The sequence below is a fragment of the Eptatretus burgeri genome, chromosome 2, assembly GCF_056783735.1.
Source record: "Eptatretus burgeri isolate ZD-2024b chromosome 2, Ebu_testis_v1, whole genome shotgun sequence".
Classification (NCBI taxonomy): domain Eukaryota; kingdom Metazoa; phylum Chordata; class Myxini; order Myxiniformes; family Myxinidae; genus Eptatretus; species Eptatretus burgeri.
Genome location: NC_140962.1, coordinates 77,636,525 through 77,651,103, shown reverse-complemented (window position 1 = coordinate 77,651,103; position 14,579 = coordinate 77,636,525). Strand labels below are relative to the sequence as shown.

At 41.2% G+C, this 14,579-nt stretch overlaps 1 protein-coding gene across 9 annotated transcripts in view; it reads right to left on the bottom strand.

Annotated features, from left to right (window-relative positions):
- Nucleotides 1-3,798: 3,798 nt before the first annotated feature.
- Nucleotides 3,799-14,579, bottom strand: part of OSBPL6 (oxysterol binding protein like 6) — a 225,696-nt gene continuing 214,915 nt past the window's right edge. For all 9 annotated transcript variants that reach the window (XM_085869969.1, XM_085869967.1, XM_085869966.1 and 6 more), the window contains one exon: nt 3,799-7,589. In XM_085869969.1, the coding sequence (XP_085726095.1) occupies nt 7,206-7,589 (384 nt within the window). In that variant the 3' untranslated portion in view covers nt 3,799-7,205. The remainder of the gene's footprint in view (nt 7,590-14,579) is intronic.

The following is a 14,579-nucleotide window of genomic DNA, read 5'->3' as shown; positions in this document are numbered from 1 at the left end:
AGCACAGCAAGCTCCCAGCAATGATGCAAGACAGGGGCCACAGGCTGCACATAAAACGAGTGAATCTGAGTTGCACATAACTCATGCTCGCATCCCATACACTGTGCATGCTGATTTGTCCATTGTATTTTCATCCTTGTAAAAGTACAATGCAGTCCCTTCATCATGTCATTGGCCAACAAACAATATGTGTCTGAGCTCCTGCATTAGTCATTGATCATCATTTTAAAAAGCTACAAATCTCTGGTGCAGCAGAAGCCTTTTTAAATTTAGAGGGGATATTGATGATGCTCCCTGGGTCTTTTGTAAATAATGTCACGAAAGAATAATACACTACAAGAAGTAAGAAGTGAGATAAGGGATTTAAGAATTTTTTTGGGATGGGGGGGGGGGTATTTCCCACCAATGCTTCAATCTGTCTTATTCAACAGGAACATTCACAAAGAAAATTAAACTGTCTGCATGATCCATGTACTGAGAATGTGAAGATTTTACGTTCGGTGAAATTGAAAAATATTGTCCTGCGTTTGTCAACCGAGCATAAATTAGCAAACAATAGTCAATGAGACCAGCTCAAATGGCCAAATAATTACATTTTATTTATTTTTAAACCTCTGTGCACGATCACACAGTGAGGAAGTTGCATCCAAATGTATTAACACAATAAATCAGTTCCTAAATAAAGGATGGCAAAAAAACACTTTGTACAAATAAGTTTACAACGAAAATTGCAAGGATGAAGGAACGAAGTAAGGATTAGGACTTCTCATTCTGGGTTTGAAGCGATGGCTAGTTCTCTCAGGGGTCTCTGCTGACTTTCTCAAAGTTAAGTTTCCGGTCGTTATTTGTCACGGTTTAAATGTTAATTTTCTCACCGAGATGTTTACTGGGTGTTCCAAGTTCGGTTTTGTTTCAAAAATCGTGCTATTTTGTGAGTTTTCGTCGACCTTGTATTACCGGGCTCCTTGAGGCCCACCCGTCCTTCCCGTCTTGGTGTACAATCGTTTTATTTGTATTCTCTCCCTATTACCATCAATTCCTATTTTCCCCACTTTTCCCAACACCCCCCATCTATCCCACCCAAGAACACACTGTTTCTTGTCATTAATTTAAAAAAAATAACAAAAAAAAACCACAACAACCCTTTCTCGCTCCATAACCATGAGTACCGATCCTTCTTCTTATTATTATTCTTCTTCTTCTTCTTCTTCTTCTTCTTCCTCCTCCTCTTTCTGCCAGCACACCATCTTTCTTCTATTTGAGATGACCCACTCTCACCATAACCTTCACGATTTCTTCCTATCACCTTCAATTCTGCAACCTTATATAAACTTCAAAAATCCATCAAAAAATAATAATTTTCCTTGTATCCTTCCGAACTATACATGTGTCACTTGGTGTCTCTCCCCTCTTCCTGTTACTTTTCATTGATCCATCAGCTTCACTCTGCGTTTACTGATCCAAATTCACCATACACCTCCACGATTTTACTTCAACCTTTCCTTTTCCGAATGTTATGCAATCCTTTGTAGAAAAATAATAACAACAAGAAGAATTAAATTCACTTTGAACTATACACCTCCCGTAACCACGTGGTCTGTTTCTACACTCTGCGTTTACTGATCCAAATTCATCATTCACCTCACAATCTTTTCTTCAACCTTTCCTTCACCAAATTTTATGCAATCTCTTTAAAAAAAAAAAAGAACAAAAAACTATCTCTTATAATGCTTCATCTTCCTCTTTCACACATGTGGTTCTCAGAACTGTATCATAATTCACGACTCTTTATATTCCCACAGACTGCTTTCAATTCCAGCTTTCTTTCATACCTTGCCTAAAAAATCCAACGGAGACAATGTTTCTTCTCTCCATTCTCTAAATTCGCCTTTATTGCATCCCTCAAGAAATGTCTTTAATCGCATCTCTGAACTAAAAAAATTTTAGAACCCCAGTCTGCTATGCATCTTCGCTTTCCATCAAACATCCCTTTTCTTCAACTTCAGTGCCAATTCACCCCTCTCACCCCTCTCACCCCTCGCTCTCAAAGCAACCATCACACTCTTTCCCCTCCAAACTCCCCCCTCACCTCTCCCTCAACTCTCCCCACTCACCATTCTCCAACCACTCTCACCCTTCACTCACCCTTCTCAAAGTTGCCCCCCTCTCATCCACAAAGCTGCCTCCTTCCCCTGCCCTCTTTCCTCCATCTCATCACCCCACCTCCTCATATCCTCAACTGCCTTCTGCCCTCTCTCTTATTACTCCCGACTGTACATCAACCCAGCACCACAGAGCCTTTTCTGCTCCTCATCCAGCCCACTACCATAGCTCTTCTGCAATCTCCCACACTCTTTCAATTCAACAACTCTCCTTACCTCTCCCTCCCTCACATCCTCCCTTGTCCTACCCTCTCTCTCATGCACAGATTTATTCCCTCTCGTCTTCAGGTGTCCTTCACTTCCTCCCGCCCATGGTACAATGAAGCTTGTGGTGAGGCAGTTGTCCTGAAACAACTTGCCTTTGCCTCGTGGAAAGCAAACCCAACTGAGGGTAATCTCAGTTCCTTCCATTAAGCTCGGAAAATGTGTCTACCCTCAGGAGAGACAGAAAAGAACATCTTTCTAATCTCTAGTCTGAACTCTCAAACTTCTCTCCCTCCTCCAAATCCTGGGGGCGTCCAATCAAATTGGTTCGCTGGTGTATGCTCCTCCTCCATCCCTCCCTTACCTCAAATGGCCGCACTGCTGATACAGCACGTGAAAAGGCTGAATGCGTAAACTCGGTGTTTGCATCAAAATCTTGTGTCCGAAACCCATCGCTTTCTGTACCCACCTCACCCAGTCGCACCCAACTATCCCTGGACTCTGTGGCCTTTTCTTCTGACAAAGTGGAGAGTTTGATGTCAAACCTTGACTCAGATTCTGCAACCGGTCCAGACGGCATCAGCCCACGTGTCCTAAAAGCCTGTTTATTTGCTCTTGCTCACCCTCTCTCTGTTCTATTCACCCTCTCATTTGCTCAAGGTCATCTGCCATCTGCTTGGGAATCAGCAAAAATTAGCACCCTGCATAAAAAAGGTGCAAAGACAGATCCCTGCAACTGCAGACCAATCAGTCTTCTCCCAATTATCAGCAAGGTTATGGAATCCATCATCACTTCAGACATTAAATCCTTCCTCTTCTCCAATGCCTTGATTTCCGATCATCAACTTAGTTTCAGACCAGGTCACTCTTCCCTGGATATGCTGCTTCTGCTCTCCCAAAAATGGATGGAGGTATTCAATGCCAGACATGAAATCAGAGCCATATCCCTGGACATATCGCATGCTTTTGACATTGTCTGGCACCCTGCCCTGCTCACCAAACTCTCTTCCTATGGTATCCAAGGGCATCTCCACTCATGGATCATGGATTTCCTCTCCTGTTGCAGCCAACATGTGGCCCTACATGGAGTTCTCTCATCCCCTCTTCCTGTCCATGCTGGAGTTCCTCAAGGCAGCAGTCTGGGCCCTGTTCTTTTTTCTGGTTTTCATCAATGATCTCTCCGACTCTCTGGAAAATCCTCTTCATCTCTTTGCTGATGACTCCACCCTCTGTTGTACCATCTGTGATCCCTCAGACTGGCAAGCTGCAGCTTCTTTGCTCTCTGCAGATCTGGATAAAATCACAAACTGGTCCAACACGTGGAACACGTCTTTCAATCCTGACAAATCTCACACTCTCACGCTGTCTCTCCGAAAGGATGGTTTAGAACCCCCCCCCCCCCACCCATCAAATTTCTCAACAATCCACTGGAAGAAGTCCTTTCATTAAAGCTTCTGGTTCTCACTATCTGCCATGATCTTTCCTGGGAAAGCCACATTTCCAACCAGGCCTCCAAAGCCAGTCGCCGACTGGGAATCCTCCATCGGGCAAAGTCCTTCCTCGGCCCACCTGAGCAACTGACCATATACAAAGCTTTTGTCCACAGCCTGATGGAGTACTGCTCTCCCCTCTGGGCTGGTGCTCCTACCTCTTACCTTTCTCGGATTCACGCTGTGGGAACCAAGGCGTTTAGGATCATTGGTATCTCCCGCGATGAGGCTGAGTCTTTGGGCCTCTCACTCTCTCACCACAGGCAGGTCGGTGGTCTTTCTGTCTTCTATCGTCTCCTCTCCGGTCTCATCGTCTCCTCTCCGGTCTCATCCCCCCCCCCGCCCCCTGCTCTGTCTGCGATATGTCCCCACCATATTTCCGCAGGGCGCTCAAGGTCCGCCAACAACCCCCTTCTGGTAAAACTACGAAAATCACGAATCACTGCTCACCTTCACCCTTTCATTACTCTTTTTTCCCCACCTTTGGAATAAACTCCCTCACTCTCATCAATCCCATTCTTCCCCCCAGGCCTTCAAAACAGCAGTTCACCACCACCTATCTTCCCCCATCCAAAACCTCAATCTTTTCTACCCCCGTCAAAGCACCCCAAACCCACCTCCTTCAAATTCCTTGCTTTCCTTCCTGAAAGTCCCTGCAATGTCCATCTTGTAAACCCTGTGTTCCCCGCCCCATCCCTCTCCCTTCCACAGATCTAATGTCTTCTGTTCTCCACTGTTTTGTCCTTCTCTCTCATGTCTCTCTTGTCTCATGCCCCCCTTGCTGTGCATTGTGTGTTCAATCTCATACGAGCCTCGACAAGGTATACAAAATAAAATAAAATAAAACCCACATTCCTTCTCAGACCACACAACCTGATGGATTGGCCAAACAAAATTACATCCCATTATCTATCGATAAATCAACATTAAAATTGGACGGTTAGGCTCGAAGACAAACACCGACATATGAAGGGTAAAAAGGGATGAATGTTAGTCATTGCTGCATAATTAAAAGTCCGATAGAACCCTCCATCACACATAATATGCTATGCTTGCTATTCTATAACAATTACCTCATCAAGATCAATTCATTGGAGTATTAGTAACAATTTGCAAAGCTATGTTTTTGAAAGAGTGAAGTAGTCTGTAAAAAAATAAAATAAAATAAAAAAGGTAGCAGTTATCTTTGAGTAGCACTGAAAGATTGTTTATGAGAATAAATAAAACTTTGCTGAGAATGCTCCCTCAAATGATTGTGGGATTGATTTTTCAAAATAAATTCAGAACCATTGATGACTATCAACTGATATTCATGAGGTTCGGTCAGGAATTTGTACCATAAAAAACTAGAATGGCACTTGGTAGAGCGCAAACCTCCGCAAGGCTGAACATTTTACGTTTTGTATCCCACCGACAGGCCAGATCTGCATCCGGACCTCAAGCAAAATCGAATTGTCTTGTTTTTGTCACTGACCCAACTCTTCCACCTAGTTTTGTCAAACTCCATCCATAACTTTTTGAAATATCATGCTCTCTATTGTTTTTGGTCCCATCTCTCAATGTTGAAGAATCACTGAAGTGAATTGTAGTATCCGGATCCGGATCTTTACGAAAATCGATTCAATTCTTCCTTGTCACACACCCAACCTGTTCAAATTTCGTCCGAATCTATCCATAATTTTTAAGATATCCTGCTCACAGACAGAGAGAGGGGTGAAAACATAACCTCTGTCCACTTTCCACCTCCTGGCGGTGGATGCAGCGTTATTTGTATGAGTGAGACTACTTCAGTGTCAGCCTCATGTTGAGGCGGAGGTAATACATGACAATAACTGATCCTCTGAGAAGGAAACCGGACTGTCAAACATTCAGGGCTAAATTGATCAAGTGCACTAAAGTAATATTTTCAGATCCATATACTGTTGGCGTTAATGTGGCAGTTCTAAAGAAAATGTTGTAGGCTGACACTGATCTTTGTTTAATGGGATTCTAAATGGGAACCTGAATTTTTAACTTCTTTCTATCAGAACTCGTATCATAGTCTTCATTTTTCTGTGTTAATACCAACACCTGTGTCACCCACTGCAACATCTGCAAATCACAAGCTTACTTCCCAGTAGCTCAATTCCTAATGCAGACAGACTGACAAGCATTTCCAAAACTGTGTGAGCATCGAAAAAATTAAGAAATAGCCAATAAGACCACCCTGACTTCTTGCCTTAATTTCATTCATGAGATGAAAATTTAGGCAGTACAAAATCAAGAAAGAGGAAATAGAGATGTGGGAGAGGGATTGTAGAAAAAAAAGTAAAAAAGACATAAAATGGCAAAGCTCCCATTGTTTTAGTAATTTTGCTGGAAGGAGTTAAAGGGCTCGCCCATATTTATGCTCAACTAAAATGGCCACCAATCTACCAGTCATCCATCTTTGATCAGATCACAAAATAAAGGGAGGGGCACATGTATACCATCATGTACTGTGCTTGTGCAAAGTTTGAAAAAAATGGGACAATGCATGTCTGAGAAATGGTTGGGGACGTATTTAAGTAACAAAATGGCCACCAGTCGGCAATCTTGGAGCTGATCTCAAAAAAACGACATGCTTTTGTAGGCCATCATTCCTTATCTGTCTGCCAGGTTTTAACAAGATCGGTAAATGCATGTCCGAGAAATGGTTGAGGACGTGTTCAACATCAGGTTCTTTACCACTAAAATGGCCGCCAATCGGTCATCTTGGATCTGATGTCGAAAACAAATGATGTGCTTATGTATACCATCATGTGTTGATGTGGTGCCAAGTAAGAATAAAATCAGCTCATACATGTCCGAGATATGGTTGCGGACACACGCATGCATGCACAGACATGAAAATCGAGACCAAATCTATAAGCCCCCATTTCAGACGAAGTGCAATGGGAGCCAAGACAATTGAGAAAAGGAGGAGTGGTGTTAAGGGTGCAGGAAAGAAGGAAGGGAATGGCAGGATGGACAGGGGATGATATATGGAATAAGCTGAGGAAGAACAGAGAACGAAAGTTGCAAGGAAATATGAGTAAGTTGAATGGAGAGAAGGGACAAGTATTTAATACACCTCCCCCTACACCTTTTCCTCCCTATAATTCCCATTTACAGACGATAGTGCATGCGTCTAGTTGTGTTTTTGTCTGCCTGTTCTTCCCTTCCCTACTGTTAGTCAATTGACCTGTCACCCTCTTGGTAAGCTCTTCCACGTGCTGCAACTTCTAAAGAGAGAGAAAAAAATGAGGATCTCAGGAGGAGAAATGGGGAGGTCAAAAGCACCAATTTTGTGTCCATAATATAGAGTAGTGCCTTGCTCAATTGGTGAGTTTCATGTAAATACATGCATGTTCATCACAAATAGATGTGGGTCAGCTTGGACAGACACAAACATTAAATGCAGTGATTGCTGTCTCAAAGGTTTGGGAGAGAAGGGTTGTACCGATACAGTACTTATGGAGTGCAATATTCTACTATTTTGAGAGGACAAGGAATAACATGACTGGACAATGATGGAACCAGTTTTTCGTAAATGGGAACACATCAGTCTCATGCCAAAGTGCAGTAAACATACCTCATTGTCAGAAGAACTCGCTGACAGTAGAACTTCCTGAGCATCAAAGAATTCAGACATAGATTCAGACATGGACAACTTGCTATCATTGGACGTTTGGTGGTTCATCACATGATCGGTTACTCCAAAGGAATCTCTGGCCTGTGGACAGCAGCCATAAAAAATACGATTGAAAGCAATGCATGATCAAGGGGCCATTTTATTGCATTATCCTGATAACAAAATAATTTTGGATCATAACACATCACCACCAGTCATCATTTTCACCATTTTCAAGAGAACACCAATATTGCAATGTACTGTAAGCTCAACAACATAATATAAAGTGAAGAGCATCTCTTACTAACTCGAAGCATAAATGAAGAAATCCAAGTTAGGCGATGGGGTTTTGATGAAAATTTCAAACATAAATTCACGTAAAAAGCTATGACTAAATTAATCATGTCATAAAGAAATTGGCTTGTGGTATGCCACCATCAGATGTAACAGAAATTTGGCAAGCTGACTGCAAAGGGAGAGTCAAAAAGTTCCGCAGAAAGTCTGACTGAGAAAGATGATCACCGAAACCACAAAACCGGAAAATAACCAAAGTTCATCAAATATCACTTAATTGTTTGTTTGGTTGTCAGGAACTCAAAAATGCATGGACATTCAGCAAAATGTCTAAAATGTTGTGCTTGTTACAAATAAGGTAACATAATAAAAGGCGATTCTTCTTTGTTTGGAATCAACATGTATTGGTTCTTCATTCATATGCAGCACAAGGTTGCAGGGTAGCATCATTGGCTGAGGATGCAGTGCGCATTTGGTCGTGGTGTCGGTATAGTTTGACTACTCTGCACGAAGGACATTGTAGGATCTTTTACATCTATCAACAAATGCTGGCAGATGGGATTCCCATTTAACATCCATCCAAGGAATGGCACACACATTGATGAATCACCCTGCCTGTGAAACACTGGGATGACAGTTTACAACTGGGTCAGGATTCCAACCCAGGCAACACAGCTTAGAGGCAAGTGTGCATACCTCTAAGCCATTCGAATGATAATTACTTTCCAATTGGTGTTTTTTTTCTTCAAAACGATAAATCATCATCATCATTATTATCTTGTCGCTGTGGCCAAGAAATAACAGGAGGAGAGGTAGGGAGGATAACATGAACCTCATATGGGTAATTTTCTCTTATTCTGAGACTTGCAAGGATAAACCTGGAGTTGCAAGAGGTTGAAATTTCTGAGGTTGTCAATCATTAATCTGAAGGCTGATGTCTTCTTTTGGCCATGGAAACCACTTACAGTGTCACATATAGTGATGTAATACATGCTCCACATGATGTGCTATTCTTGAGCTATTTGCTAGAATAAGAAGTGAACTAAGTGTGTCTTCCATCTTGGAAAAAAAATGAAGAATATCGCCTTAGCACGAATCCGTGGCTGGTGATGTAGCAGGACAAGCACATCGGTATCTGGGCTGAAGACTATTGTCTCTGCACCTTGATCTGAAACATACATACCATGAAGGACCATTTTTGTATCAGTCTCAAATGGAAAGCAGAGTCCCCATGTTTCTATTTGGAATCTCAATTCCTTCACTGATGAAAGTGACTGTCCATCACTGAGACTCAGACCAGCATTCTGTTTTAAGAATTCCATGTGGAATTTAGCCACACTGCTTTATTCTCACCTGTGCTGAGAATTACTTTCCATTTTCTGTGACATCCGAGAGTGCATGGATCACACACTTCTTCACATACTGTATATCTACTTCACATTTCCCTGGTGTGAGATCTATTCTGTTCAAGTAGCTGTTAAAAACAATCTGGATCTAAAATGCATTTGTGGTGCTTGTACCCAGGATCGTTCATGGAACTTGATGCCATATCCCTGTCTGTATTCTGCATGATCCATAACATCTGGATGGCTGCATGGCCATCCAAGATGATTGTGTTTATACCATGGCTACAGTGTACAACCTTTTCACCAGGCAGTAGCTCCTCCAACTTGTGCATAAACTGGACCTATATTCCACAGAGCATTATTCCATTTTCTGAGAACTTTCTTTAAGCTATTGAGGATTTTTTGAAAGACATTGCTGTTTTCAGAGGCATTTGCTGATTGACATTTAAAACCAGAAGACTGATTGCCATCACTGTGACGAAGGACAGCTCTGGCCATTCTTCAATCAGTTCTTGTTTTAAATTGTAGTTTATGCTTAAGGGTTCTCCAGATCTGTTCCCACTGCAAGTTCCTCTCAACGTTCCATTGGAGATAACAGTGTAGGTATTCCTCTTTATCGACCATGACTGGAGCACAGTATTCCTCCTTCAGCCACCTAATAAATTACTTGTGAGCACTTGTGACTGCTTTGTCAGAGAAGGATTTACTTGCCTTCATTTAATTTGAAAGCGAGTTCTTCTGGTAGTCGCTGACATCTTTGAAGTCTGGTCTGGTCCAACACCACAGTCTCTAAAGGAAGCTCAATATGTTCGTATTTCTCTGCAGCATCTAGAATCTCCATGTACATGTTTTCACTTGTGTCACGAATGACTATTGTGACCAATGAACAGTTGGCCTTAGCATTTTACGATCCGAATGATAGAAATCGGCACAAGCCATATAGAAAACGTTATTCCAGTAAAATTTAGAAATCTACTGCTGTGACCTGGTGACAACTTGACTGTCCTCCTCTTGACAACTGCCCCCAAAACTTGCCCTCAAACTACTGCTGGTTTCACTGCCTGCATGCCGCAATTATATTTGCATGCAATTGACTATAGTATGTTGACCTGAAATATTTGTATTATCTAAATGTTTTTACCTCATTGAGAATATTGCATTTATTCTCAAGTACTTGGCTATTTTATCGTGGTGCTAAACACAAGGTGAGAATGATGATTCCAGTTTTACAATATCTGGAATGACTGCAGGATTTTTTATTTGTTAATACCTTAAAATATGCTCGATTCCACATTGAGGATGTCCAATTTGGCCTTGTTTATGGATGCTGCAACATTTAATTGAGAGCATACTGTATACTATACTGTATATTCTGGACCTGGGGAAAAAGTGAAGTTCACCTCCTGTAATTTTCTATCAAGAAGTTGCAAATTTGATGCTTTGAAAATCTTTGCTAAAAGTGAGCGCATCCGGAGAGCAAAGGAATGAAAACAGCACTACCCCTTGCCAGGAGCCATGAACATCATCACAGACACAGCAGGCTGTTAATAGGCACATAATTGCCTTATCCCCTCAATGAATCTGTACATAAAGGCTTACATTGGTCATTGAAATTGGCACCGACAAAATACCATGGTACCACCAATATCATACCATATTACTACCAGATTTCTGACCAATATATTGCAATACCCGATTTCCAGACTCAGTGGCATAATGGTTAAAGCGTCTGCTTAGTCTGGGAGGTCAGTGGTTCAAACCCTGGCCGAGTCATACCAAAGACTTAAAATGGTACATGCTGCTTCCTTACTTGAAGCATTACTGTTTAAAGACATAGAGCAAGGGCAAATAACCATAACTTGGCAAAAATAGCACAGGCTTTGTTTGGGATAATGGCCTCTCCTGCATCAAAGTTCCTTGCAAGGGAAATTCCTTTCACATTCTCTTCAATCTCATTATTCCCTCCAGTTCTTTAAGACAGATGTTCACCACCATCTCAGATTGTCCCCAATCCAAAAACCATGATCTTTTCTATCCTCGTTAACACCATTCTCCGCTCCCTCCTCCTTCAAAATTTCCAGTTTGCCCTCCTGAGAGTTTCCTTCTGCATCAACCTTGTCCACCCCATGCTTCTATCCTTGCTGCCCCCCCCCACACCCATTGTTTGTTCAGACCTCCTTCTATCATGGCCTTAGACTCTGCCATTGGTGTTTTCCCCCTCTTTCGGCTGTTCCTTTTGTACTATTACATCCTGATCCGTTCAGTGAACGAGCTCGTCCATGAGCCTCGACTTTGTGTGCAAAAAAAAGGGAACTCGTTAAAAATATAGATTGAGGAAGAGCAAAGTCTTTTGATGAATGGGACTGGCCACTATGTATCATTCTCACTGTCTCAAACCCACAAGGAAATCCAGTTGTTGAGGGCTCCAGAACTAAGTCAAACTCAGAGCTTCTCAAACATTCACAAAATTGGAACATAGAATATAAGGACAATGAATCAAGGAATGTTAAATATAATGAAAAAAGAGATGGAGAGGACAATAAACAAGAATTACAAAGTGTTTTGTTTCTGATCACGCAATCTGTAAAATAAATGAAGTGGCAGTGATTTGCAATGAGAAAACAGAAGAGTTAGTGCTGGGATACAACCAAGTCAATAATAGGTTAATATCATTGAGGTTGAAAGGACATCCAGTGAACATCACTATCATTCAGATGTATACTCCAACTTCTGCAGCAGATGAAGTGAATGTGGAGTAGTTCTGTGGAAAGTTGCAGGAAATTCTAGAACAGGTGCCTAAATGAGATGTTTTAATTAATTACGAGAAGGGGTACATGGCAAAAAATTAACTTTGACACTTTAAAAAAATCATGCGAATAAATTATTGAAATATCAGCTGCTTTTTCATATCCTTTTCTCACAGTAGAGCAAAATTCTCTACTTGTTGCAAGTAGAGCAAAAGGAGGTGTATCATCAGAAATATTGTTTGATATAGTGATATATTATTGTTGTATGAAGAAAATGGAAATGTTGAAAAAATGAGTGTTGAACATAGCAAGTGTTTCCTGAATATAATCAATATGAGAAACAGAATTGAATGAGACTCACCATTATTATAAGTAAACAAGAAGATGAAGGAGGAAGAGATTTTGTTTTAATGTAAATTGAAACCAGCCCATCTATCCTCACCTTACTCAACTATATCATAGTTTGAAACCTTAACCAATTAATATAGATGTTTATCATACTATTTGCAGATTGGGCTTCATTAGTGGTATCCCCTATATGACAATTGTGGACAAGCACAGGCAGGCAGGGATGGACGGACGAAGGGACGGACGGATGGATGGACGCAGGGACGGATGGATGCAGGCATGCCGAGACTGAGCTCCTTTTATATCATAGATGGGAGATTGGAATGCAAAAATTGGAGAATCAGGACACCAGGGATTGCAGAGAGAAACAGACTTGATATCCGAAATGTGCCAGGGTTGCGAATGCTGGAGTTGTGTGTGGAAAATGACCTAGTAATTGCAAACACATGCTTCAAACCACCTAAGTACAGAAAGTACACATGGACTTCACCTGATGGGCAACATAGAAATCAGATTTACTACAATATAATCAATGGAAGATTGAGAAGTGCTGTGCAATCTGCCAACACACTGCTAGGTGTAGACTGTGGGACAGATCATGAACTTGTTGGGGGAAAGCTACGAGTAAAACTGACAAAGGTGAAAAAGTAAAACCTCTGACCAGATACAGTGGGACCTCAAACAATATGCCATAAATGTTAAAAAGAAACGTTTTTCAGAGCTGGATTTGGTTGACAGAATGGCAGACAAATTATGGCAAGAATTTGAAGACATTGTAAAAGACAAGGCCAAAAACAACATCCCAAACGCAAGCAGAAAGAAGAAGGCGAAATGACTGTCAGAGGAGGCAATAAATATTGCAGACAGAAGAGAGCTGAAAAGCAAAGGCGCATAAAGAGAGGACATCAAGCGGTTAAATGCTGACTTCTGATGACAAGCTTGGAAAGACAAAGATAATTATTTCAAAGAGACATGAATAGAGATAGAAAGTGATAACAGAGCAGGAAAAAAAAACAAGACATCTTTCAAAAAAGATCAGAGAGATTCGCAGGAAAGTTTAGGTCTGGGAATGCGGTCTTTAGGAGTAGAACAGGAAAAGATCTGACAGAAGAAACACAGGTGAAAGAAAGATGGAAGGATGACACCACAACTGTACATACAAACAATATAGCAATATCATGAAGGAAAATATGAGAAGAAGAGAGAACATTCAAAGAAGGAGAACATGAGCAAGAACCAATAGTGATAGAATGTGAGGTACATAGAGCCTTGAAAGCAATGGAAAGCACCAGGTGCCAAGGATAATTCTTCAAGTTTGTTTTTGGAGGAAGCAATCAAAATTTTAACAGCTATTTGTATACAGATCTGGAGCAGGAGTGTGTGATCTTAAAGGTGGAAATTGTCAGTCCACATATGATTGCCAAAGAAAGTGGATGCAAGAAAATATTCAAACAACCGAACCATTGCCTAGATTTCACATGCCAGCAAGATATTACTAAAGGTCATTCAACACAGAATAGGAGACTTCATTAAGTGATAAATGGCTAGTGAGCAAGCAAGTTTCAGAAGAGGAGGTACTAGAGATCAAATCACAAATCTGGGGTGGATCATGGAAAAAGCAAGAGAATATCAAAGGAAGGTGGATCTGTTTTATAGATGATAGCAAAGCTATAAATTGTGTTGATCAGGAATTGATGTGGATTATGGTGAGAGAAATGCGGATGTCAGAGCACCTGATACATGTCTGACAAGAAGCCTGTGTACGAAATAAGAAGCTCCAGTAAGAAAAAGAGTATGGAGAGACAAAATGGTTTGGAATTGGAGAAGGAGTTAGACAGGGGTACATTCTCTCCCCTTACTTGTTCAATCTGTATCGTGAGTACATCATGAGGAAATCAAACTCGGATGACATCAAGGCTGGAGTAACGATTGGAGGAAGACGTACCAACAACCTATGTTACAATGACCATACCACTCTGTTGGCTGAGAATAAAGAGGACTTGATGAAACTGCTGCAGACAATGAAGAAGGGAAAGCTTGTCGTTATTTAAACCGAAATAAAAAAAATAAAAAAACTCTTGTTAACTAAGAAGATCGAGGTGTTCAGATTCAGAGACAATTAAGCGGAAATCGTGGAAAGTTTAATTTTCCTGGGTTCTAAGATTGAAGTGAGTGGAGAATGTCGAGGAGAAATTCACACACAATTAGCATTGGAGAGAACAGCAATGTCAGGATTGAGAAAGATCTGGAAAGACAAAGAGGTGACAATACACACCAAGAGGAGGTTGGTGAATGCTCTGTTATTTCCAGTCACAATGTATGGATGCGAGTCATGGACAGTGAAAAAGAAAGAAACG